Here is a 23683-nt window from a genome sequence, read left to right as displayed (position 1 = left end):
AAGAGCATATAAAAGTGTGGTTTTATAAATGAGGCTGAGGTTAATTCTGTTTCAGGGTACAGAAATCATTTGCAGATGTGATCAAAGAAACACATGCCAGAGATTTCTGTAAGCTGTGGGGCATGGGAGATGTGCCAGAAGACGGGACACATGTGTCTTTGGGTCCAGAAATGGTGGATTGGGAAGCTAGATTCTTAGAAATTATGAAAAGGTGAGCTTCACATCAATCTCTGATAACAAACGCTCATGTATACACAATTAAGCAGATGGTCTATGAACAACTGAAAAGCACAAAGTTGTGAAAAACAAATTCTTAAGCTAGGCTCACCTCATTTTTCATAAAATTCTAGACTGACAGACCAAGAAAAAGGGTAGAGCTTATATAGGTTTTAGCAAGACATCTGATAAAATGTCTCATGGTCTGTGTGGATGTGATAGAGAAACGGCTGCCTGGGGACAGTAAGCTCAGGGCTGTCTGTAAAGACTCAGGTGAAGACAGGAGATGTGTGTTTCTCCTTCGTAAGAGACGGGTACTGAATAGCTGTTACATGGCAGACTGCACTGGGGCAGGGGGGTAAAGGAGGAACAGGAGCCATATCTGCACACAGAGGCATAGCAACATGGGGGGCGTGCCAAGGGCTGAAATCCTACCCAGCTGCCAGCAGCATGCCCCTGGGCACGCTTACAGAGCCTCCTTGGGCCTCCCTTTCTCCACCTGTACAGAGTGATCTCACTTTTTAAGGTCACAGGGGACTGTTTTTCAGAATAGTACAGGTTCTGTCCAAGGTAAGGCTAATGGACCACGTAATCCCGAGGGGCTGTTAAAATGTCAAATGACAGAATTAGGCCCTGGTGCACATGTTCACGTGCACACACACACACGTGTGTGTGCACACACTGACAGAAATTAGGATACAAAGCCCAAACACACAAGATGAAATTATAATAATACCTGTGAAATCCAGCATTTAAAGTCTCCAAAGCAGAGGAATGGCACAGAGCAGTGTGGGTTAGAAGTTCAAGTAAAAATAAATGAACACTTAGAGGCGTGTTGGTTGCCTCCATCCTGTGTGTGACATGGTTAGTACTAATGGCACTCTAAGCTGCATTAAGGTATTTTAAAGTCCACACTAGGAGTCACTGCTCTGTGCAGTTCACACCATCCGTGGGGAACTGCCTTTGGTTCTGGTCACTGCATTTGAATGAAGACACTGACAGAGTGAGGGTTTAAAATAAAAACAAGGAAATTGAGAATCAGTGAAATGTAAAGGATAGCTCAGATACTTAGGTTTCTGTGATCTGAAACAGGGTTGAGGTTTTTGGTTAAGTAGAAGAAACATTTGACTTAGTCAGCCGAGCTCCACTGGGAAGACAGGATCACTGGACAGAAGTTCAAGGGGATTTCATTTCCAAGCGGATTTGGAGTGGATTAACCCCTGGGTGGTGGACCTTTCCAACCCCATCTGCCTCCGTATCATTAAACAGTCATCTATCAAGGGTACTGTGCCCCTTCTAAGGCAGGATTTCATCTCTGAAACACCAGGTAGAAATTTAGCCCTGTGGACTCTGCTCAGCTTGTTTCAGGCAAGAATTAAAGTCGAGTCCCTACACTAATCAATTTGAGAAAATATTCTCCATTAATGTGCATTTCAATAATGTCCTGAGCTTTAGAATGTCCCCCGAATGAATTCTTTGGTGTACTTAGGGGACAGACAGGTTCTTGGAGTGACAGTGGGTGTCCTTCTGGCCTGGGGACCGCGCTGGTGCTCTGCACTTACCGCCAGGTACTGTGGGGTGAGGCCGCCCAGCCCCGTCAGGTTGCCCCAGGTGGCAGTGTTGAGCTGCTGCATCTGCTGTGCCAGCTGCTGTTGGAGGCGCCTTTGCTCTTTGTCCTTCTGGGTGTCAGCGAACTTCACCACGATGGGTGAAGAGCAGCCCTGTGGTCAGACACAGCGGAAAGTGGAGAGGGAGTTACAGCCTGTCGGACCCTCTCATGACCCTCATTCAGAATGGCATTTAGCTTTCTTAACTATCTTGTAGTAAATGGAATGGTCTGGAATGGTTTTACAATGGTTTGACAGTCCTTCTTCGTCTCTGAATAGCACCATCCACAGAAAATTCCAGCTACTGTCATTGGTTTCTTTGGGGATCTGGTGGTCGGTGAAGCCGTTTGCTTTCTTGCTCTGCTTAGTAAACTGCCTCTCCTTCTCTCTTCATGTGTCTTCCTTCAACCTTCCCAGGACCTCCTCAGAGACAAGAGACCTTATCAATGTTCTTTAATCAAGCTTCATGGTTCGTGTGTCTGAAAGGCAGTCTTGCCTCTGTGTGTCTGCCTGTCTCCACATGTGAGCAGGGGACAGAGATGGGGATTAGCAGTAAGGGGGTGAAAATGTCTCTCATTCATTTATTTTTTCACTCTTTCCAACAATCAGTTATACATTTTGGAACTTTGGGATTGTGGGAATCCTACTGACCCAACAGGGAGAATGGGGCTTTGTTTTAGGAAGGCAGATGAAGGGGCTATTTAGAGGACAAAGGCATCGACCAGTGCAAAGCTCACATGCATTCAGAGAGGCCTTTCTTCCTTCTGTGCGGCCTCTACTCTGCCCGCAACCCCAGAGCTACTGCAACCCCATCAGAAGCATAAGCTGGTCAAGGGCGATGCATCCTATATGGCAAGAGGAGACTACTTGGCTTCTTTTCCTATTGAATCTCACCATTTTCCCAGCTTCCTTCCATTGTCATTTCCTTTAAAAGGCAGGGGTGGTGAGTGAGCAGTGGCCTAGGGTTATGTTATGTTTGAGAGAGAGAAAGTCCTCGGGGGACATGAGGCCCTGACACCTCAAGTAGGAAGCTCCCTTCCAGAGCCCCTGGAAACCCTGGCCCCCCGGGGGGACCTCAGCAGAGTCCCCGTCCCCTCCCTCCCCCCTCATTCTCCTTTTGGTGTGCCTTCCTACGCATTTCATCACAGTCAAAGCTGTTAAATATTGCTGAGGTAAAAAGTAATTCTATCCAAGTGATTAAAAAAAAAAAACTGTTACTGGAACTCGGTGTGTTTACAGACTGCTTTCTCCCCTCAGAAATTTTATCTTCTTATTTTCCCTACCCTTTGGGTCATGTTTCTTTCTCTCCTAGAAAACAACTTTGCATTTTTTTCCTGATCACCTTGGGTAGTTTTGGGATGTGGCTAAGAATACGTGAGGCTGTTGTGTCTGTTATTACCCAAAACACATGAGGGAAATGAGACGGCTGTTCCATGTTGACTTCAGCATGTCTACGGGTCTTCAGCTCGGGAGCCACAGTCACAGGACAGAATGTCTAGTGTCAGTCAATTGCATAAAAATAATATTTCCACCATTAAAAAAATCTACACTTCATTTTTCTTCTTCTGCTCCATATTTCAGCACTTCATCTCTTTAAAGAGAGCAAAATACTCTGAAGATGGAAATTATACAGAGAAAGGGTTTTGCATGGAAAAGGGCTGTTACTGTTGCATCAAATTTGTTCCATAACAAATCAGAGCATCTCCTCCTAACAGTACATTTACTGTTGTTTTTTTTCTTCCTTAAATACCAAAAAATGACATAAAAGCAGAAAATTAGGCCAATGGATTATAGCTCAGAAATAACTTGTTTAAATCACAACAGGGAAAAAGGGGATGGGGACAGATTGAAGGAATAGGAGGTACACTATAAAAATGAATTATTTTAAAGAATGTGCTCTCTTGAACTTCAACATTCATATCATTTTGAATTCTAATCTCTTAGTTAATACATCTTGGTTAAAGATGTGAGCCAGAGTCCTGAAAATAATATGATTAGTTTAAAAAAACATATACCACACACGAGAAACTTCAGTTGTACCACTATAATGTGAACGCATAGTATATAGTCTTCCATTTAAATGACAATAGATTTGAACAAGAAATTTAAGTGTCTGAGGGCCCCTTTGTTGAGGCATGGATGTCTAGATTTAAACACAAGTGCACCAAATTTGAATTTTCAGAAGAGAGATATTAATAAGAAAGGATCAGGGATTTCCTAAGAATAAACATGCCTCCTCTCTCTAGCAGGTTCTTGTCCTGCTGAGAGCCTAGTATTCCAGGTTCATACCCAGGCTGGCTGCATGTCCTCGCACTCTCCCCCCGGCAGGAACAGGAGAGCGCAGACCCCACACCAGCACTCTCTGTGGCTCTACTGGGGGGCCCTGAGGGAAGGAATTGGGAGGCAGTGTTTCTAACAGATCTCAAAGAATTCAGGGTAAAACATTCAAGGTAAGGTGAGAACAATTTAGGTACTGATCACTAAATCACAGGAAATAAAAATAGCTAAAAATGAAACACATATATGAAAGATAATAAATACAGGTAAAGATTTTTTGGGTTAACATTTCTCCAACTTTAATCTCCAAACTGAAATGTGATTGGAAATCAGACTGACCCACAGTATTGGAGCAGCCTAAGTTAACAGGAAGGGGGACACAGGAGCACTTGTGTAACTGTATGTGGTATAAGACAGGACCCTAGATATGTCAAATCTTCCTAATTATCTCCTAGCATGGCCGATTTTCACCTGAGCTCGCCTTCAGGTAAAGGGGGTGTGTCTTAAAAATGCATTGCACTGAAAGGAAAACACAGTGATTATATTAAAGATATGTTAGGAATATCAAAGTCAAAATGAAGTTTGAGAAAGACAATAGGCTTTGCAATGCTGATATCAAAACTCAGAAAAGTACAGTAAACACTTAGTGACAATGCCATGCACACCCCTTTCCACCCACCTTGGCTCACTATGAAAAAGTTGCCCACAAAACTGGACATGTAATGATTGCTTAGCTCCCAGCATGCTTTGGGAGATGCAGCATTGCAAAAAAACAAACAAAACAAACAAACAAAAAATAAAACCCCCAAAAATGGAGGCAAAAAAGCTCAATCAGTAAAGAAATATTTGCACATTAAATAAAACTGAAAATATTTTGTGTTTCAAAAAGTTGAAAACATAATTTCAGATAACACCAAGAGGCCACCTCCAGAAAAGATTACCCATACATAAAGATACAGTATACATAATACAGCAGAACATGCACTCCCAAATGATTCTATCAGACAATACAGGATAAGTAACAGCATATCACTCTTGGAATGCTTTTGTGCAAAATTCTGAAAGGCCATGACCCAAATCACAGACTAAATGTACAGAGCCATCTATCTACATTTATGGGTGAACACCCACACCAGCATATTTATCTTCCCCTAAAGCCACTATCTCTCATTAGGAGACCAAATTTGAGCCTTTATGTTTCTTTTATTGTTCATTTTTTAGTAAGGAGACAAATCTAATTTTCAGGGGACTCCCATACATTAACATTTGCACTGGGTAAATGAAGTAGGAGAAGTATTAACTTTCTCCAACATTTTTGATGCAAAAACAATTCCATTAGGCTAGATTAAAGATAACTTGATCCCACATTAAAAAAAAAGAATCCTGTGATTTAGCACAGGACAAGCTGAAGTTTGGAGTGGGGGCAGTTTACACCCCCTCCATACCAGCCCTGGGTGGGGGAGCACCCTTGGTCCCTTCAGTAGAGGATGGTTCTTGTCTGAAATTGCATCGTGATGTTACATTGCACGACCTGGGCCACTGCAATAAAAGGCTCAAAAAATAATGTAGAGCAAGTGGAAGGTTTTACTAAATGCATTTCCAGTCATTAGGGAAAAAATTCAGAGACAGAGAGAGAAAAAGAGAGGGAAGGGGAGAGAGGGAGAGAGAATGAATATGAATGAATGAAGAGGTGGTGAAAGAGTCTGTGATTGTCATGTGAACACTCCGCACAGGAGAGAGCTGCTTTACCATTCCCCATCATTTGCACAAAGAAAACAAAGAAAGGGCAGATGATACAGTACCTCCATGGTCTGAGACTGATGCATGGCTTTGATTGCATTCTGTGCCATTGCCCTTGTAGAAAATGTGACAAACGCACAGCCTGTGGGAAACAAGGGGACAGGGAGCAGGAAAGACAAAAAACAACAAGACAAAAGGGTTGGACGCTTGTTAAACCAACACAGTCTACGAGAACCGCCACAAGACGACACTGTTCTCAGTAGTACAGAAGAGTCAACAACTTCGCTCTCTGGTTTTATTTTATTTTGCTTTTGACACACAGTGCTGACTTGCTAATCTGACCAAAGCAGAAAGATTTATCGATTGATTAGTTTATTTTTTTAAATGGAGAGGAGGGGAAGGAAGTTGAGTACATTTTTTTTAGCCATGGGGGTTTGAAATTAGCAAGATCTAGTTTTCATTTTCTAAAATAAAAAGTTGCTATTTACATTTTTTCCTTGGTTGGTTATCTTTACTTAGGGCATCCACACATTTAGGGCTTTACATTTTGAATTTTAGCATTTCTAAGTAGCACATAAAATCCTCACAACAAGGGCAAATTAATTGTAGGAGTTTGAAATGTCAGCAAATAAATATATCTAATCTCTTGGGGGGGGTCTAAAATATATATCTGTAAATATACATTGAAGCTATACAAATGCAAACAAATATACCATTATTCTACACAAACTATGTAGTAATTATCAATTATGAACAAAAACAAATGCCCTACCACTCTGAGAACATTCAACAGTGCATATAAAGTGAAATTTAAAGATTTGCATTGGATTTCTTATTTGTATAAAATCTTCATGACTTAGGATATGTATCATAGAGTGGACCTAAAGTCTGACATACACAAGACAATGTACATTTCTCTGAATGTCTCCTGTGAGACCCATCAAACTTTCTGTGGCGATTTTTTTCTTGCGCTAGACCCTACAGTGACTATTCCGGCTTCTTGTGGCAGTGTTGCCACCATGCGGGTCACCGCTCCAAATACACGGCTCATTGCCCTTTTCACTAATAAAAACACTGCTTTCTGAAATTTACATTTTATTCATCATGCACCCTTGGGCTTCTCAGAGAAAAAGGCTGTGAAATTAATGCAGATTCAGGCTGATTTTGTAATAATACCACAGCACACTAAAAGCTTAGCTAAAGCAATTCAGACTTATTTCACTTATGATCTCTAATGACTTTAAAAGTGCATTGATTTTCAGCTTCTTTAGCCTTGCACAGTTTGAACTTAGGTATCAGAGAATAATTCAGTGTTCCACTCAATTTCCTCAAAACATTATTATTACTACTTAAAAGATTTCCAAATGAAGCAGATCTAAACACAGAGGCTGCAGCCTGTTGTCATCTCAGAGTGAACACATAAAAGCAGAATTCTGGCATCAACAATGTGAGGTTTTTGTCCCTGTGGCCAGTAAGCCAAATGGAACGTCCTACATCCAAACAAGCAGCACATTGTTTGGTTTATGTAAATTGATTTATGAGCCATAAAAGATACTTTCTTCTTTTGCTCTGAATGTGTACCTGGTGAGATTATCAAGTCAATACTGTAATGGCACCTTTTAATCAAACAGCAGTAAGAGAAAGAAACGCCTGCCCATCACCCCCAAAGCACAACACATCCAATCATGAAAATAAGTCAATGCATTTTTTTTTTCATCAGGCTATAATTTTTAATACAGAAAAACTCTCAGTACATGGGAGATTCGTCTTACGTTCACTTCTCAGTTAAGCTGGCCTTACAGACTCTGCAGTCTAGCTCACTACAAACGTGGGCCTGTTCTGCCGAGTTCTCTTGACATCCCAGCAGCTGGTGAAGCTCACTGGTAATCATGCTGACTGTACCTGTACTGGCAGTAGCTTTTGTCTATATCAATAAAGGCAATTTGGCGGCCTTCTATAAGGCATCTCACAATGGGTGTAAGAGAGTGGGGGCAGAAGCCAGTACCTCTGCTGCTTCTGTACTGATACTCAGTTCTACAATGATAGTGTCCCGAAGTTACCAGCTATTTCAAAGTAATTTCTCTTCAAAGACACTGTGATTAGCACCAACATTATTAACAGAGGAAATAACATTAAGAGATTTTTTCTTCTTACATTTCTTGAGACTACAATGGAGGCAAAAGCAAATAATCAAATGGTAATATATGTGAAACCATACAAAGCCTAGACTAACTCTGCTTTTAAACGTCAAGATTGTTTCATTCACTCCATTTGCTCTTATTAGCCGGGAATATGTGCCAAACTGACAGTTTCCAAATGGAGGTTAAGAATGCATAAAAAACATGTAAAATGTCAACAAAAATCAATAAGGCACACTTTATGCATTTACCACAATTTCAGAACAAGCAGAACTTTTGTAAATAACTTAGTGAGAAAGATACAGCAATTAACAGGTCTCAAAAGAAAAGTATTAGCAACAGAACAATAAAATGATCTCTCTATAAACTCGAACCATTGCCCTTCCCTCTTTGAAACCTGCAATTAAAACTAAACTCATGAATCTAATTTACACAATCCTCCTCACATCCAAAAAATAGATCTGACAAATCTGTTGACTTCTTTAACCTTTCTACTCTATTGGCGGTGGTGCAGGAAGAGAGAACTTGTCTCCTTAGGGGCTCTGTCAAGTTCTGTACTGTGTGCTGTGTTCAATTACTTAAGAAAGAAAATTACTGTCATTTATGAAGTGAGAGTGCACGTTGAAAAATTTCGCTCTGTGCCACTCTGAAGTTAAGCAACTTCAGAACCAAATGTTTCATGGATTGGTAGCTTGTTAACCTTTGCAATTTCTGTAAAACAAGAGGTCATGGTAGTCCTATGGCTAGATTTTAATTTTCTTTTTGACACCACTGAAAACTTCATGGTGGATTTTGGATTGGACCACAAACCTGTTTTCACCAATACAGGGTCACCTAAGTCCTTCTGGAGGTTGGCTGCCAAATTCTTTTACAAGCCAACCAGACAACTTCTCATTGGACAGAAATAACCTAGGTCAACTGTCTCCCTCTTTTACTAAAAGTGAGCTTCTGAGAGCAGTGGGGTTCATGGGGTCTTGACATGACAACCACTCTGAGTTTGGAGGGTCAGCCCTTCCCTGTTCTAGACTGCTGTATGTGCTGTCTCAGCAGTCAGTTCTCTGGCCACCGACCAACATGCAGGATGAAGTCCGCTGGGGGAAAAAGATACAGGTACCAAAAAATGAAGCTCTCTTTTTTGTGGGGGGGATTGGGGAGGGTTAGGTAAGACAGCCTGTGTATCACTGTCTTAAGGCCTCCAAATACATAAGAGCAAAAAAAAAAAGCCATCTGTAAATGTGGTCAACCTGTAATTTACCTTGCAATTATTTATCATCTCTGCTTTCAGAATGTCAGAGATTGCTAATAGAAACGAAAGAGGTTGAATTCTTCTTATTTCAGTTAGGTTGCCCTAAAGCTGATAAGTGATTGACAGAGGAAAAGTTTCTCAAAGTAATTTCCTCCTACAGACGGGATCTAAAGAAAGCACATAGCTCTGTCACAGAGAAGATTTTGGAACACATCTATTACACTTGTCATTTCAACTGAAAGAGTATCTTAACTCAGGCGTTCTACCTTTTCTCTCAGCTACGTGAGAATTTTGAGAGAGCTAGATGAATTCTTGCTCTGCACCACCCCTCCACCCCACTCCAAAACAGGCACTATCAAAAGCCAGTACAAAGCCAGCAAGGACCTCTTGTTTTTCTGCTGCTGCTTTGCCAGAGGAGCAGCCATCTGCTACATTTCAACAGAAGAAAGAATAATTTAAAATAACTTGAGCAGCACAAAAGAACTTTCAACCTATGGAAAACTTGTTTATACATTCCCATTTGGTAGCAGAAAGGTCTTAATGTAGCCCATTTTCCTTGTTGGGTCTTTCTAGCACTGGCAAGGCTTATTAAATGTATGCCATCAGTCTGATACTAGAGCATCACCATTAATACTATAATGAACCATCCTCCAGGACTGGGTTAGTTGATTTAAAATTGGCATGGGTAGATCATTTGTTTATGGCATGTGAGGCTAAGTGCAGGCTAGGACTTAACAGGTGGCAGGATCTCACCCTTGAGAAGAGACTGGAAGATCATGCTCCAAGATGACAAAATGCAGTTACTCAGCCAGAGGGCATTTGGTAGGAGTTCCCACACATCTGAATGTTCAGGCACTGTAGGCAAGACTAAAATGTCATCACCAAAACTGAGTCCTCTCTGTATACATGATTTAAAAGTCAAAGCCCTATCCTAATATCCTGATCAGATATAACAAAAACAAATGAGGAGTTAATGGCTGAATCCAGTCTGTGCTCGCCAACATCCCTGAAAATATTGCCAATTCATTGTCAAGGGTTTTGGCAGGAGAATGTTGGAACACCATAAACACAGCTGGGATATTCTTAAACAAGCATAAAGTTACCTTAAATGGCAGTGAAGGTCTGACTGCAAGTTCATGGAAAGAAAAATGAAATAAATTCCTTCGCTGTCTCTGAGTTACAGATACTCAGTTCTCAGGTGGAGAACCCTACAGCCCTGGACCCAAATCGTCCACTCTGACTGTGGGACTATGGGTAAGTAAGAACCTGTGTATCTTAGGGAAGCATCATGCCAAGGTGATCCTGATAAATACTGCATTGGCTTAGAAGCCTCAAGCTTGGATTCTGACAGCAAACATCTCACGTGACTTGCTGTGTGAGGGCTTGTGGTATCCTGTCTGCCTTCTCAGAGAAGGCCGATAGAGGTTGCTCTGTGATGGCAGAAGGACCAAGAATCAAAGGCTGGAAAGCATCTCAAACCAGGGTTTCCAAATCAGAAAAGAGGGCAGAATGGGTTGCTACCTCCGAAGGGGAGATGCACGCTTAGATGCACGTGGGCATATGTGTGAAGGAGACGGTCCTGATGGGTGCTGAGTGCTCCAGCTTGCTCGGCAGGAGCTAGACCATGTCCAAGTACGATCATGAACTTCCTGAAATGGGGCTCTGCTCTGGATGCTGGAGTAACAATGGAACTTCTGAAGCTGTCTTTCTTGCCAGTACATAGATCATGACTTTTTTTAACTGCAAGTTGAGCAGCTCTTGAAAGGTATGCTGTTGTGGGTCCTGGCAGCACATGACTGACTCAGGGAGGGCAACTGAGTCAACCAGCCAGGAGAAACTTCAGCCTAATGCCTGTCAGGGATGACTTTACACACTGATGTGGCAGGGGAGCTGTGACTTAAGACACCTGTGGGGGAGGGGGTACTCTTGCTTCCTTCATCTGTATTCTTAGCTGAATGGGGCAAAAGCAAAAAAAGGAAAGGGAATCACCCATCACTCATCATAGTGAAATGGTTAATTTTTTTATTGACTAGCTTATACCCTAGTTTAGTATTAGCATGTACTTTTCTGAGCAGCCAAGCTTTTATTTCACTGAATTTTTTTTAAGTTATTTTTAAACAGCTGAGCCTGTAAACAGGCACTGAGAGCAGAAACACTGAGCATCCTTTATCTGCAGGGCCACTGATGGGAGACACTTACTAATACTTGATTGAAAACTACAATTCTTTAATAAAAGAAAGCCAAACAGTAGCATGAAAGAGAATTGTTCTTTTAACAAATACACTGATTCAGGCGTAGCCCCCTGGATTTGGGGGGTCTCTGGGTCTTGCTAATTGAAAAGTCTACCACTGTCTGGCTTTATGCTTCAGGACAAATGGTTATAAAGGAGTATTTTCTTTTTTGCCAAAGGGAGTTCTCATCATTTCACCAGAAATTACTTTTCTGTTGAAAAAAAAAAAGGGGGCAGGGTGGAGTGTCCTACTCCTCAACACTAAGCCAGCAGCTGCATTAAATACTGACCAAGAGTGCTCCCCTAACTTGTTTCAGAAAGATGCTGCTTCTGGAGGCGTGTGCTTGGCTCACCAAATGGCAGATCAAATTAGCCAAGTTCTCTTGCCAAGTACTGCGTCCTGCTCTTTCCTAGCAAAGTGTTGGCTGCTTCAAAGTCCTGTCAGCAGAAATAACGCATGGGCTCTCAAGAAGCACTAGCAGCTGCAGGCATAGTGCTCCTTGCACTGTCCCCCCACTGGACAGAGGGAGCAGGTGGGAGCGCGTCACTGTATGGTCGGTCCAGTGCAGTGGCGGGGGGCACGTCAAGCATTTCTACTTCAGCCAAGGTCTCTGTCTGACCACACAGATGGTGTGCTTGTCCTGAGACTCCACCACACCTATGAAATGAGCAGGGCAGGTGTCTGATTGCTGCCATTTATGAATGGGGCAACTGAGGGGCAGAGGCAGCCACACAGACTGACTCTGGTGACGGCTCATGTCAGAGTTCCGGGACTGGGCCTTGGAGTCACTAGCCTCCGAGCCACGGCACATTTCTCTATGACTGTGTTCAGGGCCTTTCTTTCTGCACTTTCTGTGGGCTGCCTTGGTGAATGAAAAATGCAATGCTAACTCAGAAGTGGGGCTGAGAGAAAGAGCAGAAGAGGGCAGGGGTTCTAATTACCAAAGTGGCAGAAAAGGGCTGCAAGATATTACCCTGGGTTTCCTCCATATGTTACTCCTCATGTAGCCACTCGCCGCTTCCCGTGGTGGTCTCTCTTCGGCTCTGGCTGCCAACCTGGGCAAGTGGGTGTCACGACCGCAGCAGAATCAGACAGTGTGATTCGAGGCTCAGAGGGAGCTAGTGGGGAAATCCTAGTATCCCTCTGCTCGTGAGGTGGTAGAGGAGCAGAGGTTGTGTGGGTCACCAGAGCCATACCTTGAATGCTACTGGTAACAGCACATCAGGGAAGCTGCCCATCAGCCTGAGGCACTGGCTCTGCTCGTCAGGGTTCACACCCAGTGGCGTGTCTTGTTCAGCTTTGGGAAGGGCACATCTTTTGAGGAATGCTCCATCACGGAGCTTCGGAATCGTTGGAGAATGCAGAAACTGATTTCTGTGCCTCCCTCCTTCCCATTTTAAAACCACCTTGGGAAGAAAACAGGGTGGCAAGCTTGGAGCATTTCTACCTCCTCCTGGTTTGCCTCCAGACTACCTCCATTTGGGGCTCTGGAGGAGGATGTAGGCAGAAGGCTTTGTTCTTTGTGCCTCCCACTCTAGCAGCTGTCATCATGAAGCTCTGTGTCTAAAGTCAAAGAACCAACATTCTTCCTTTACTTGGTGCTGAATTTAGGTAAAGCTAGGGAGATGGGTGGGAATTAGTGCTTTGATTCTTCAGACCCAACCTTTCCTTTCAATGTGCAATATGGGATGGCAGGGTTGCCCCGGAACCGGCCAGTGAGATGACCAGAAGTTTCTAATGAGTCCCAAGGAAATTACACTGAAAATTGCATTAACAGAATGGAATTTTCTTCATGTTGAAACATATGTATTTCTTAGAAGAACTGAAAAATATGTTGTGCATATACATGTTCCCTCTGGCCTCCCTGGACTGACTCAGGACACTGCCATAAGATAAGTGTTAACATTCGGTGACAATCCTTATAAGTGGTTTAAGGAAGGAGGCGTGTGGCACTGTCAAGGGGGAGGCAGATGGAGAGAGAACAGTCATTTCCAGCTGCTTTGAATAGCTCCTTGCAAAAATACTGGTTTTTATCAATGTGTGGAGAAACAGCCTTTGCCTCTTATTGTGGTGACAAAGAGGAGCCTACAATTGTCTGGACGAAGTCATTTCTGTCACTTAATGGACTTCGTGGGCTCAGGCATCCAGGAGTTTTGTTCTTTGAAATAAAATTCTAATACCCCAAGACAGGCCCAGTTACTCTGAGCCCCTATCTGCTCTGCACTGTGTGGGGACATCGATGTTTTTCTTGGTTTGTATCACTGTCAGGAGCCCCATACCCTTACCATTTCTCTCAGGTACAAGCAGAAAGCCAGAACACTAGGATGAAAACAACAGAGACTCTCACCCTCCATGTATCTCTCACCCCCCCACCCCAAAAAAAGTCTACTCCAGTTTGAGACTGAAAAGGGATGTGTAACAATAGGGTGCCTGTTGGCTTCCCGTCTGGCAGTGATAACTTGAGCTAATATGTTGGCACCAAGACCTTCTGGACCTGAGAAATAAAAGGAGATCATTCAGCTACGGTGAAAAGTTCAGGCTGGAAAGCGCTGTCACATGGGATGCCTGACAGAGCAACCTCTTGCTGCGTGCGGTGGCTGCATCTACCTCGCCTGTGATACAGAGCTCCGGTTAGCGCTTACGGGCAGAGACATTACAGACGGCGCCCTCACCTCGACTCAGCCCGTCGGGTCCCCGGAGAATCCGGCATTCTTCTATCTGGCCAAATGGAGAAAACATCACCCTGATATCATTCTCATTGCATTTCTTCGAAACCATTCCTATGAACAATTTTCTGTCTTCCACAGCTAGGAGATAAAAATAAGGAATGAGCAAAAGCTATTGTCTTTTTTCTTGTAATCAGTGCTTCATTCCCACACCAAACCAGGTCCTGGTCCCGAGACTGAGCCCTGGTCCGCAGGCTAAGTCTTCAGGATTCCAGGCTGCCCTCCTCCACACACACCACTTTGCCTCTGCTCTCTCACCTGGTCCTTCCTGAACAGGGCACCTCTCTGGAAGCTGCTGCTTCACAGGGTGCCATCTGCAGGGGACACTGAGCCAGCAAAGTCCTTGTCCCCCTTTGGAAGCTCACAGAGCCGTGTTTACTAATATGTTAAAGTTCTGTATAATTGCTATACACTACCATTCCACACAGATTTCTGGATGCAGATTTTAATTTGGGTATTTTTGGAGATGTTCTCTTAACTTGAGCAACAGGGAAAGACAAAGGCTGGGAGATGTGGTGCAGTAGGGTACACAACTTAATAAGAAAGCATTCAATGGGATGGAAGATTCTCCCCACCCAAATTCAAATAGCTTCTTTCACACTGATTCAGACAAGAATGAGAGAGAAGAGAGAGAAGCCCGTGTCTCTGGCTGGCTGGGAAACGACCTTCTCTCTGCAGCGCAGGCTCTCTGGCCCTCACCAGGGCAGCACACAGTCTGTCTGCCAGACCAAAGCAGAAGGCAGTGTGGGGAGGGAATGGACCTGCAGCTCCTGAGACTCGCGTCTGGATGGCCCGTGTTCTTGGAGACACACAACAGAAACAAAAGAACGAGGCAGGAACGGCGCTGTTCTACCCACTTGATGTAGGATTCTTGATGAACAGAAATTCATTTTGGGTATCATAACAGGCTAACTGAGCACTGGTCCCACTCTAACTTGGAAACTGACAGGGGTGAAGATTAGAGAAGGTTTACATGTGGTGACCTGGAGATTTTCCTCAAAACCTACCGGCCTGTGCTCAGGATAAATGGTTTACATTCAGCCTCAAAGGCACAATTATAACTGATTTCAGGATAGAGTTTGGAGCCTTTTTTAGGAGAGAGGAAAAGACTGTCATAGTAGCCCCTGGGGAGAGGTCTTGCTTATTTCCCATTTCTTTTCAATCCATTTCTTAGAATTATAAAAAAAGGATAGCTGGCTGCACCAGCGCTCTGACAGTCCTGCTTAGGGGAAGGACACTGCCATCCACATCTGTGCAGCGACCTGTGTTTTGTATCTGAATTATAATCTTGTCATTGTTATTTAATTGGCTTTTATACCTTCCCTGGACAGGACAGTTCTCATTTTCATTTAATGGATGAGTATGTATCCTAGACTTTCTAGGGCCAGTTGCTTTTGGAACCTAAGCCAAACTACATGGCCTGTGCCCTCTGGGAGCTGTTTGTGAAGCAGTCCTGCAGCACAGGGTGGTTTACTCAGAAGTGATGCTGTCGGGAAAACTCGGCAGGAAGGGAGAAGCTCTGTGATGTCCACTGCTGTTGCTAAGACCACATGTGGCTCCTGAGCTCTTGAAAAGTGGCTAGTGTGATTGAGAAAGTGAATCTTTACTGCTATTTAATTTCAACTAGTTTGAATTTAAAAAGCCACATGTGATTATTGTGTTAGACAGCTAAGCACTCCTAGTCATAGAAACTCCTACTGAAAGTGAGAGATGGGAAAGGGGTTTCATCCGACTCTAACACAGATCCTTAGGGACTGGTGTGGGCGAGGGGTTGTCCGAGGTCTTTCAGCAAGCAGGAGCCTAACTTGGGCTCTTCTCACTTGACTGGGTTTCCTCCAAGTCCAGAGGAAGCAGAGAAGGCATGGGGAGGGAGCAACTCAGGATTCAGGAGACCAAGGTTCTAGTTCCAACTCTGATGTTAGTGACACGTGACCTTGGAGAATGAGCTGACCTATGTGGACTTCAGTCTTGTCATCTATAAAATGGAGGCTGAACTCTCTTCTCTTTCCTGATTCTCAACAGAGAGAAGGTGTCTCAGCTACAGGCTGGGAGAATGTGGGGGCAATATTGGAGCTCAGAGTCCCACCCTCTCTCCTCACTCGTGACAGCTCTGCAGACAAGGCAGAGATGCTAGGCTATAAGGATGAAAATCACAACTCCACAACATTATAACCTGTAAACTGTGCACCAAAGGGTTTAAGAAAGCTTGAAGGAAGATGTGAGATGTAAGCCAGCCCTGAAAGCACAGACAGTGTCTAGATAGACTGGTAGCAGGATGGGGGGCAGCGTGATAACTGGGTTGGGTACAGAGGCAGGAAACAAGGATACTCTGGGTACACGGAGGGAAGCAGCCTGACTTTAATATAAGGTGGACCATTTTCTGCTGTGTCTGTGGAGAGGGGTTTGGGGTCTAAGAAGAGGAACAGAGGGTCTGAGGCTACCATCCATGCTGAGACTCATTCACATGAGATGCGAGCAATGGGTGTTCCTAGTGTGAGGCTGTGGAGGACCTGCCTACCTCAAGTAGGTGAAAAAAAATTTAGATTTAAGTTCCTTTCTCTCCCATCAGAGAAGGTGAAGTTCTAGTGGTCTGCTGGGCACTGGTGGGAGCCAGTGCATCTCCAACACCAGGCAGCCCCTGTGAGCTGTACTCCTTCCTGTGGGCTCTGCCGTGGCCCTCAGAGGATGCGGCGCTCCGCCGGCAGAAGGAACTCACTGACTTGGGCGGGGGAGGGACGACTTCCAGCTCTAGTGGTCAGCCTATGCTTTTCCTGTCATCTGGGACCCCTGACCCAAGGAAACCGTGGCTGGCAAATCTAGGGCCATGATAAAGAATGCTTGTTGCAGTTGTTATCCTGAAGAGTTTGGTTTTGGCTCTTTTAAACAAGAGCAAATGATAAATTCCCAGTTGGTTCTTGGTTTCTCTGGCCCACCGGTAATTAGGGCAGTTAGTGCAAACACTTTGCAGGCTCTGAGCTTCAGGGCCATGCTGCAGTAAACCGAGTATGCCGCTCCTGAGTAAGCTAAAGCTGGATTTTTCCTGAGGTGAATAACGTAAAGTGGAAACCACTTATAAGGAAATTCTGACTTCCTAGGCATCATGAAGGGTAAACTCAGGCAGGAAGATGGAAGATAACTCTCACTTTTTTCAGTAACAAGTATTAGCTAAGAAAAAAATTTAGGACCTACACCATCCTTATGCTACTCAAGATGCAGATTTCCTTGCATGTGCACTCATGTGTGTGTGTGTTGGTGCATATGTGCACACATAAAGGCAGCTGATGTTGGAGAACTTTTGCTAGCTGAAGTAGCTGGGTGGTTTTGTTTCTCTCTTTGGATGAGGCCTGTCCACACTGGGTAGGGCAATCTGCTTTATTCATCCACTAATTAAAATTTAATCTCATCCAGAAACAACCTCACAGACACACTCAGAAGTAGTGATTAGCCAGATATCTGGGTACCCCATGATCCAATCAAGTTGACACATAAATTAACCATCATGAACAGTAAATTTATGTTATGTATATTTTACCACAATAAAAAACAAATCCATGGGTTTAACTTCCAGTTCTGGCCAAAAGATAGTAACTGGGACTAGATTATCCTCCTGCTATCCCCTCCCCGCCACCAAAAAAACCCCTAAAACCAGACAAAATACATGAAACAATGATTTTTCAAGACATCAGACATAAGACAAAGGAGAGTGATGCCTGAAAGATGGGACTGAACTGGGTGCTGATGGTGCCACAGCCCATGTGAGGTGAGGTTTCCAGGCTGCAGCCTGGGGAGGGGAGGCAGGGCCCACAGACTGAGCTGAGGAGATGCAGCCTGGGGTCAGGGCAACCAGGGCAGCTAGTTCCTAGGACAGACCACCAGGGGAGAGCTCTGTGCCAGAGAGCTGCCCGGATGCGCCAGAGTGGGGGTGCCCATGGGAGGGACGCCTGACCCTGGGAAAGAGCCACTGGGGCTGCATGCTTCACCAGCTGGGGCACGGCTGCTTTCACGGTGGCATGGGGGTGCCTGCACAGAACAGCTGTCCTCTCCCTACACTTTTCCTGCCTGACCAGTGAAAGTTTAGTCATAAAAGTTATTCCTGGGGTTCCCATTCTCAGGATCCCAAAACAGCTTTGTCAGCATTTTAAACAAACATACTTATTTTGAATTCATTTAACTTCTTCATCGACTTTTGATGAATTTCTTGAGGGGTTTTTCTAAGTATTCATAGGTAGTAAGAGTCTCATGTTTTTCAATCCACAAAAATGCCAATTGTTTAAACAAACCTGTGTGCCCATAGTATTCTGCTAAATGCTTTAGGGGAATTAAAAAAAAAAGAAAAGACAGGGTTGCTGCCCTCTAGAAAATATCTGTGTTCCTTTAGGATAACCAATGAAGGAGGAGAAACACTTTTTTATACAAAGTGTGATACAGATGGGATTACCTCCATCAGTTAGAATAATAGAACCAAAAGGTGTTGCATGCCAGCGACTGTTTCAAGTTCTTCCATGGTGTGAGAAGGGGTTAATATTATAAATGGGAACTTTTTTAAGTTTGGGGAATAGAACCTTCATTTTTAAAAAATCTCAAATTGTAAGTCTGTGCTAACACCCTGGTCTACAATCTGTCAAAGTCACACCTGGATTTGGGGCAGACTGAATTAATTAACAACTTTTCAATGTGTTAGTGCTAACATATGGCATTTAATTACTGCCTCCAAATCCGTGAATCTTTCCACTTGAATTTCAAAATTATTCATCTTCCAGTAAAGCAGAAAGTGATTGGCTGGGGATGTGCCATGACCCCTGTCTTTACTGGAGGCCTACAAGTCTGCACCCTACCCTGACAGTAATTAGTCAGCTTGACTCCTGTGAGCCCTGAACTTGACACATGGACACTCAGGGTTTCGGACACCTTGAGAAAAGAGGGAGTTTAAAGGCATTTCTGGATTTGAGGCTTAGGACCCCAACAAGCTGTGGGGTCACAGGGCTAAAGTAGGCTGGATTTACGCTCTGCCTACAGAGTATATCAGCCCCCTTGACCTGGAGCATGGAGTGAGAGTCAACAGTGGCTCTAGCCACTGAGACCCTGAGTACAGAACCAGAGCCAACCTCTCTGCTTGTCTCTACTGGACAACTTTAGATCCAGCAACTGCACTGGATTCTCAGTCTTGCACAGCTGGTATGATAGTGATGGAGATTAAAAGTTGGAAAACAGGCCCTCTGATGTAGATAGAATGGAAGCAACTATGTTTGTGCAAGTGTATGCTGGGGCCTGAAGTCCACACCTCAAACACCCAGCCTGTGCCATCACTGAACTATATGCAATGGGAAAAATAACAAAAGAATTTAGATTCTGCTGAAATTCAGGTATTTATTCAGTGTGTTCTTCTTAAAGGCCCCAACATTTTACTGCTAATCCAGAGTGGGATTTTTTTTCTTTTGTGTGACATGTGGCCCAGTAGGAGCCCCTGGGCAAGGGTGCTGTGCTGACTTTGCATGAATGTGCTAGAGGCTGTAGCTTGAATCCGAGCCGGCTGACAGGGTAGGCCACAGGGAGCCGTGCAGATTCCAGAAGCCTGTTCAGTGGAATACTGTGCAGGGCGGATCTTAGAGCAGCCTAACACGTCTGGGCTCACCACAGAAGTTTCCTTTGTCAGAATCTTTAGATAGATTGCTTGCTTTTGAAGAGTGATTTCTTTTCAGGAATTCATTTGCCCATCACTAATTAGTCTGTGATTAGCAGCCCCTTCTTGCTCAGCAAATAGAAAGTTTTAGAACCCTGACCATAGCAACACTGAAGACTGCAGCAGTCTAACATAAGGAGCACTTTGTGCTGCCCATAAATGTCAGCAAGCTCACTAAGAGTGCAGTGAGAGCTTGCTACACTTCTTGCATAACCACAGGAGCTATTCAGAGCATCTGAGCCAAAGAAATCTTTGTGCTCTTTGAGCTTTGGAAACTACGCTTACCTGTCAAAACTACCATGTGGAATAAGAAAAGGCTTATGGCTTTTATCACTTGCTTTCGAAAATTATACTTTTCTCCCAATTCCTCAGATACAAGGAGAACCTCAAAACTGGTTCATGCCTTTGCCAGGTGAGGCTCATTTGAGCCTCCATAAAGAAGAGCACTTTAAAGGAGCTTTCTGTCCATTTATACTTCTTGACATTTTTTACTGGAAATTCAGAAAATGAAGGTCAGTCTACCAAGCAAAGGAGAAATGACCCAACAGAAGGTTTGGGGGGGAGTTTCTTTCATGTGACCAGATCTGTGCTTTGGTATGAACAGCCCAGCCTCTGCTGCTCAAAATGTACCAAAGGGCTGCTGCAGCTGATCTGCACTGGGCCATAACTCAGCAGAGAGCCTGTCTACCATGTGCCAGGTCTCCTAAGTTTTTTGCAGAAGTCACCTTCTGCACTCCCCAGCCAGCCTTGTAAGGCAGGCGTTACAAGAGGACTGCAGCCGACTGACCATGGCCGCCCTCTCTTATAGCTGGGCACGGAGGCTGGCGAGGCTGGGGAACCTGCTCAGGGACACGGCCAACAACCGTGAGGTCAGGGGTCAAGTCCGGGCTCCTCAAAATAGTTTTAACTGCTACCCCAAGTTGCTTCCTGAAAAATGGCATTTTTAGGTATTTTCTCCTCTTAGTAATAAAGGGCTTAATCCTGCTTGGCTTTTGAAATTCTGTAAAACGGTATACTGAGGGCACTTTGGCCCTGTTGCTGCGGCTCTAGTCCCAAAGCACACATCCCCCTCAGTGTTCAGTGTAGGCCCTGGACAACAAGGGCAGCCCCCATTATGAGATGTGCCACAGCTAGCCCACGGGGAGGCCCCGCCAAGGTGGCTTTGTGCCTGCACAGTGGGAAATGCAAAAGAAGACACCCTTTCATGGTTCCACTGTCTGGGTCCTTGGAGTCAAATGTTTCCAACTCAGTTCTCTAATTCACCACAGTTTTCTAACTATGACCTAAGGTTCAGAAATAAGACAAACCCTTCTCCACAGACTTTCATTCTGTGGCCCCTGTCCTGACAGAGTTTAGAGAATTATGGGGCCAAAGGACAGGGAGCACATCTTAGTGGCCAGAAGCTCCAAAATGACCTTCACGGACAGGACCCATCCCTCCTCTCTCTTCTCTCCCACAAGGAACAGAACAGACTGTGGACATGCACTTCTTAGGCAAGAAAGCTCGAGGGATTGGTATAGTATGTGGCTTCTGCATGGGTAAACATGCTCAATGCAGAACCCTGGAAGGCCAGGGAAGAATCTGGCTGATAACAATCACCTACATTTTATAGAAGTGCTCTATCATTTACAAAGCATGGTTACAAATATTTTATATGAGTCTGAAAAGAAAAAAGCCAACGTATACAAGGCAGCTCTGATTATTCCCATTTTATGAAAAGGGGGTTAAATTTTGTCTCAGTGACTACTATATGTAGTAGATCAGTAGACTGAATGTAAGTAGTTCCATGAGGGCAAGGCAGTGTCTTTTGTATTATTTCCTTCTTAAAATTCATTGCTGCAGGTCCAGCCCCTAGCAACATGCTTGGCACACAGTAAGCAATCAATGACTACTTGCTGATTGCAGGAATCAAGTGACTTGGCCAAGGCCCTCTAACAAAGCAGCAGCAGGTCTTACACCCTCTGACACTGAATGCCACATCTGCGTAAAGCAGCGGAGGGGAGAGAGAATCAACTCTCAGGCTGTGCGGCTGATGAGCAGCTGGTGGACAGAGCACCCAAGGCTACTCCCCGCCAGACAAATAAGTGCCAGCACCACAACAGACTCAGAATTGTCTTCAAAACTTTCTAGTCTGTGAAGGAGCCAGAAAATGGGATGCAGCACAATTAGCAAAAAGTACCTTGTGGAGAGATTTAGAGCCCAATCATAATTTACATTTGCAGATATGCAGATCTCTCAGTGCATGGCTTCTGCCCTGATTACTAATTAATGAGGTGCCAAGCTGCCTGTGGAAGCAAACAGTGCTGATTATGTCAGTCTTGTGGGACAGGAACGTCTGAGGTATGAGAAGGTAGAAAATCCCTTTAACACACATTTCACTAAAATTTAAAGAAAAAAACAGGAACAGAAGGCTGGTGAAAATGGAAGCAAAAACTTAAGAGAGAAATGTGGCTATCAACCCTCTTGTGTCTTAGAGAGGCAAATCTCGAATTATTTCATGGACCTCATCAAATGCATATTTTTGCACAGAGCGTACATTTATTTAATCAGCAGACTGAATTCTGAATGAATTGGGATGCAAATGCATCAGGACAACTTAGAGAAGAGTGCAGTAAGCCAGTTTCCAGGCCAAAGGGGAAGAAACCGAAGGGAGAAAAAAGCCAGCCTGCTTCTTTGTGGGCGACCCCTCTTCCCCCAGCTTCTCTGCACCGTGGGAGGTTCCGCCTCCCCATCAGGAGTGCTGTGCTGCTCTGCAGGAGGCGGCAAACCAGAGCCTAAGCCACGGGGTCACCACACAGAGCAAGTCCCAAACAGAGGGACACGGAAACCACATCTTGTAACATCTCCAAGACTCCCAGGCAGCAGAGTGAGGTCTGCGTCTCCGGGAGCAGATCGCTCTGCCTTCCCAAGAGAAAGCGACTGGGCCTGGCTGCTCCTTCCCTCCCACACGCACCTCTTCATTGAAATAAACAGACAGTGTTAAATGAGACAGTTGGTCAACACCTACCGTTGGACTTTTCACTGTCTGCAGGTTTCATCTGAATGGGATGATGCATCTAAAAACACAAAAGTGAGAAAGTAAAGGCAGATTGAACAACTGTAGGAACACTCAAAAATCCCACACTAGTCAACATGAAAGTTACTAAAGTTGTTGTAAGGGCACACATGTAACAATCCCAGCTAAAAGTAACCACATTAAAATGACAGCCTGGGCTTTATGTTCAGGAATAGAATCCTTTTAAGTCATGGGGCACTGTGACACAGCATCTAAAAGCCTGGCCTTTGCAGTCAGACCTGAGTTTGAAACCTGGTTCTGCTGTTTAATATAGCTTCTGTCTTTATCTTACAGGTAGTTTGGGTTCTGCCACTCGAGATAGCTATGTGATCCTGGGCAAGTGTCTTAAATGCTCTGAGCTTCAGTTTTCTCATCTGCAAAATGGAGGTAACACCTGCATAGCAGAGCCTAGATAATTAAATGAGAAAATGCAAGTGAAGTGCTTAGTTAACAGGGCATAGGATGTGGTGAAAAAATTCGCCTGTTGTTATTTTGTATTATTACAAATTTCATTGCAGTCTGTCTGCGTTTCTTCTGGGCATTCTGTCTGCTGCACGGATTTTTTAGGTCTCAGAGTTATGAGTCATTTGAAGGTCTAGTGATTGATTGATTTAGGCACCATTATGTAATCTTTATTAAATATAAAATACAGAAATGGAACGCAGAGCTACTGAAATAATGGAGGGAGTTAGGGAAGGCAGGAGGGAAGCACAGACCTTATGACTGTGTTCGTTTAGCCCATGTGGAGTAGAAAGAACCTGCAAGAA

General features: G+C 44.2%; 1 protein-coding gene across 12 annotated transcripts in view; it reads right to left on the bottom strand.

Annotated features, from left to right (window-relative positions):
* CELF2 (CUGBP Elav-like family member 2) overlaps positions 1 to 23683 on the bottom strand; it is a 722220-nt gene that overhangs the window by 41087 nt on the left and 657450 nt on the right. For 11 of the 12 annotated variants that reach the window (XM_057498181.1, XM_036908144.2, XM_036908142.2 and 8 more), the window contains 4 exons: positions 22869 to 22917; positions 14128 to 14262; positions 5903 to 5982; positions 1779 to 1937 (listed from right to left, as the gene is read on the bottom strand). In XM_057498181.1, the coding sequence (XP_057354164.1) occupies positions 1779 to 1937; positions 5903 to 5982; positions 14128 to 14262; positions 22869 to 22917 (423 nt within the window). Of the gene's footprint in view, positions 1 to 1778; positions 1938 to 5902; positions 5983 to 14127; positions 14263 to 22868; positions 22918 to 23683 lie in introns of those variants that run through there. The other variant, XM_036908152.2, reaches the window with a different exon arrangement.

Source organism: Manis pentadactyla, chromosome 3 (genome assembly GCF_030020395.1).
Source record: "Manis pentadactyla isolate mManPen7 chromosome 3, mManPen7.hap1, whole genome shotgun sequence".
Lineage (NCBI taxonomy): Eukaryota > Metazoa > Chordata > Mammalia > Pholidota > Manidae > Manis > Manis pentadactyla.
This window is presented reverse-complemented; position numbering and strand designations above follow the sequence as displayed.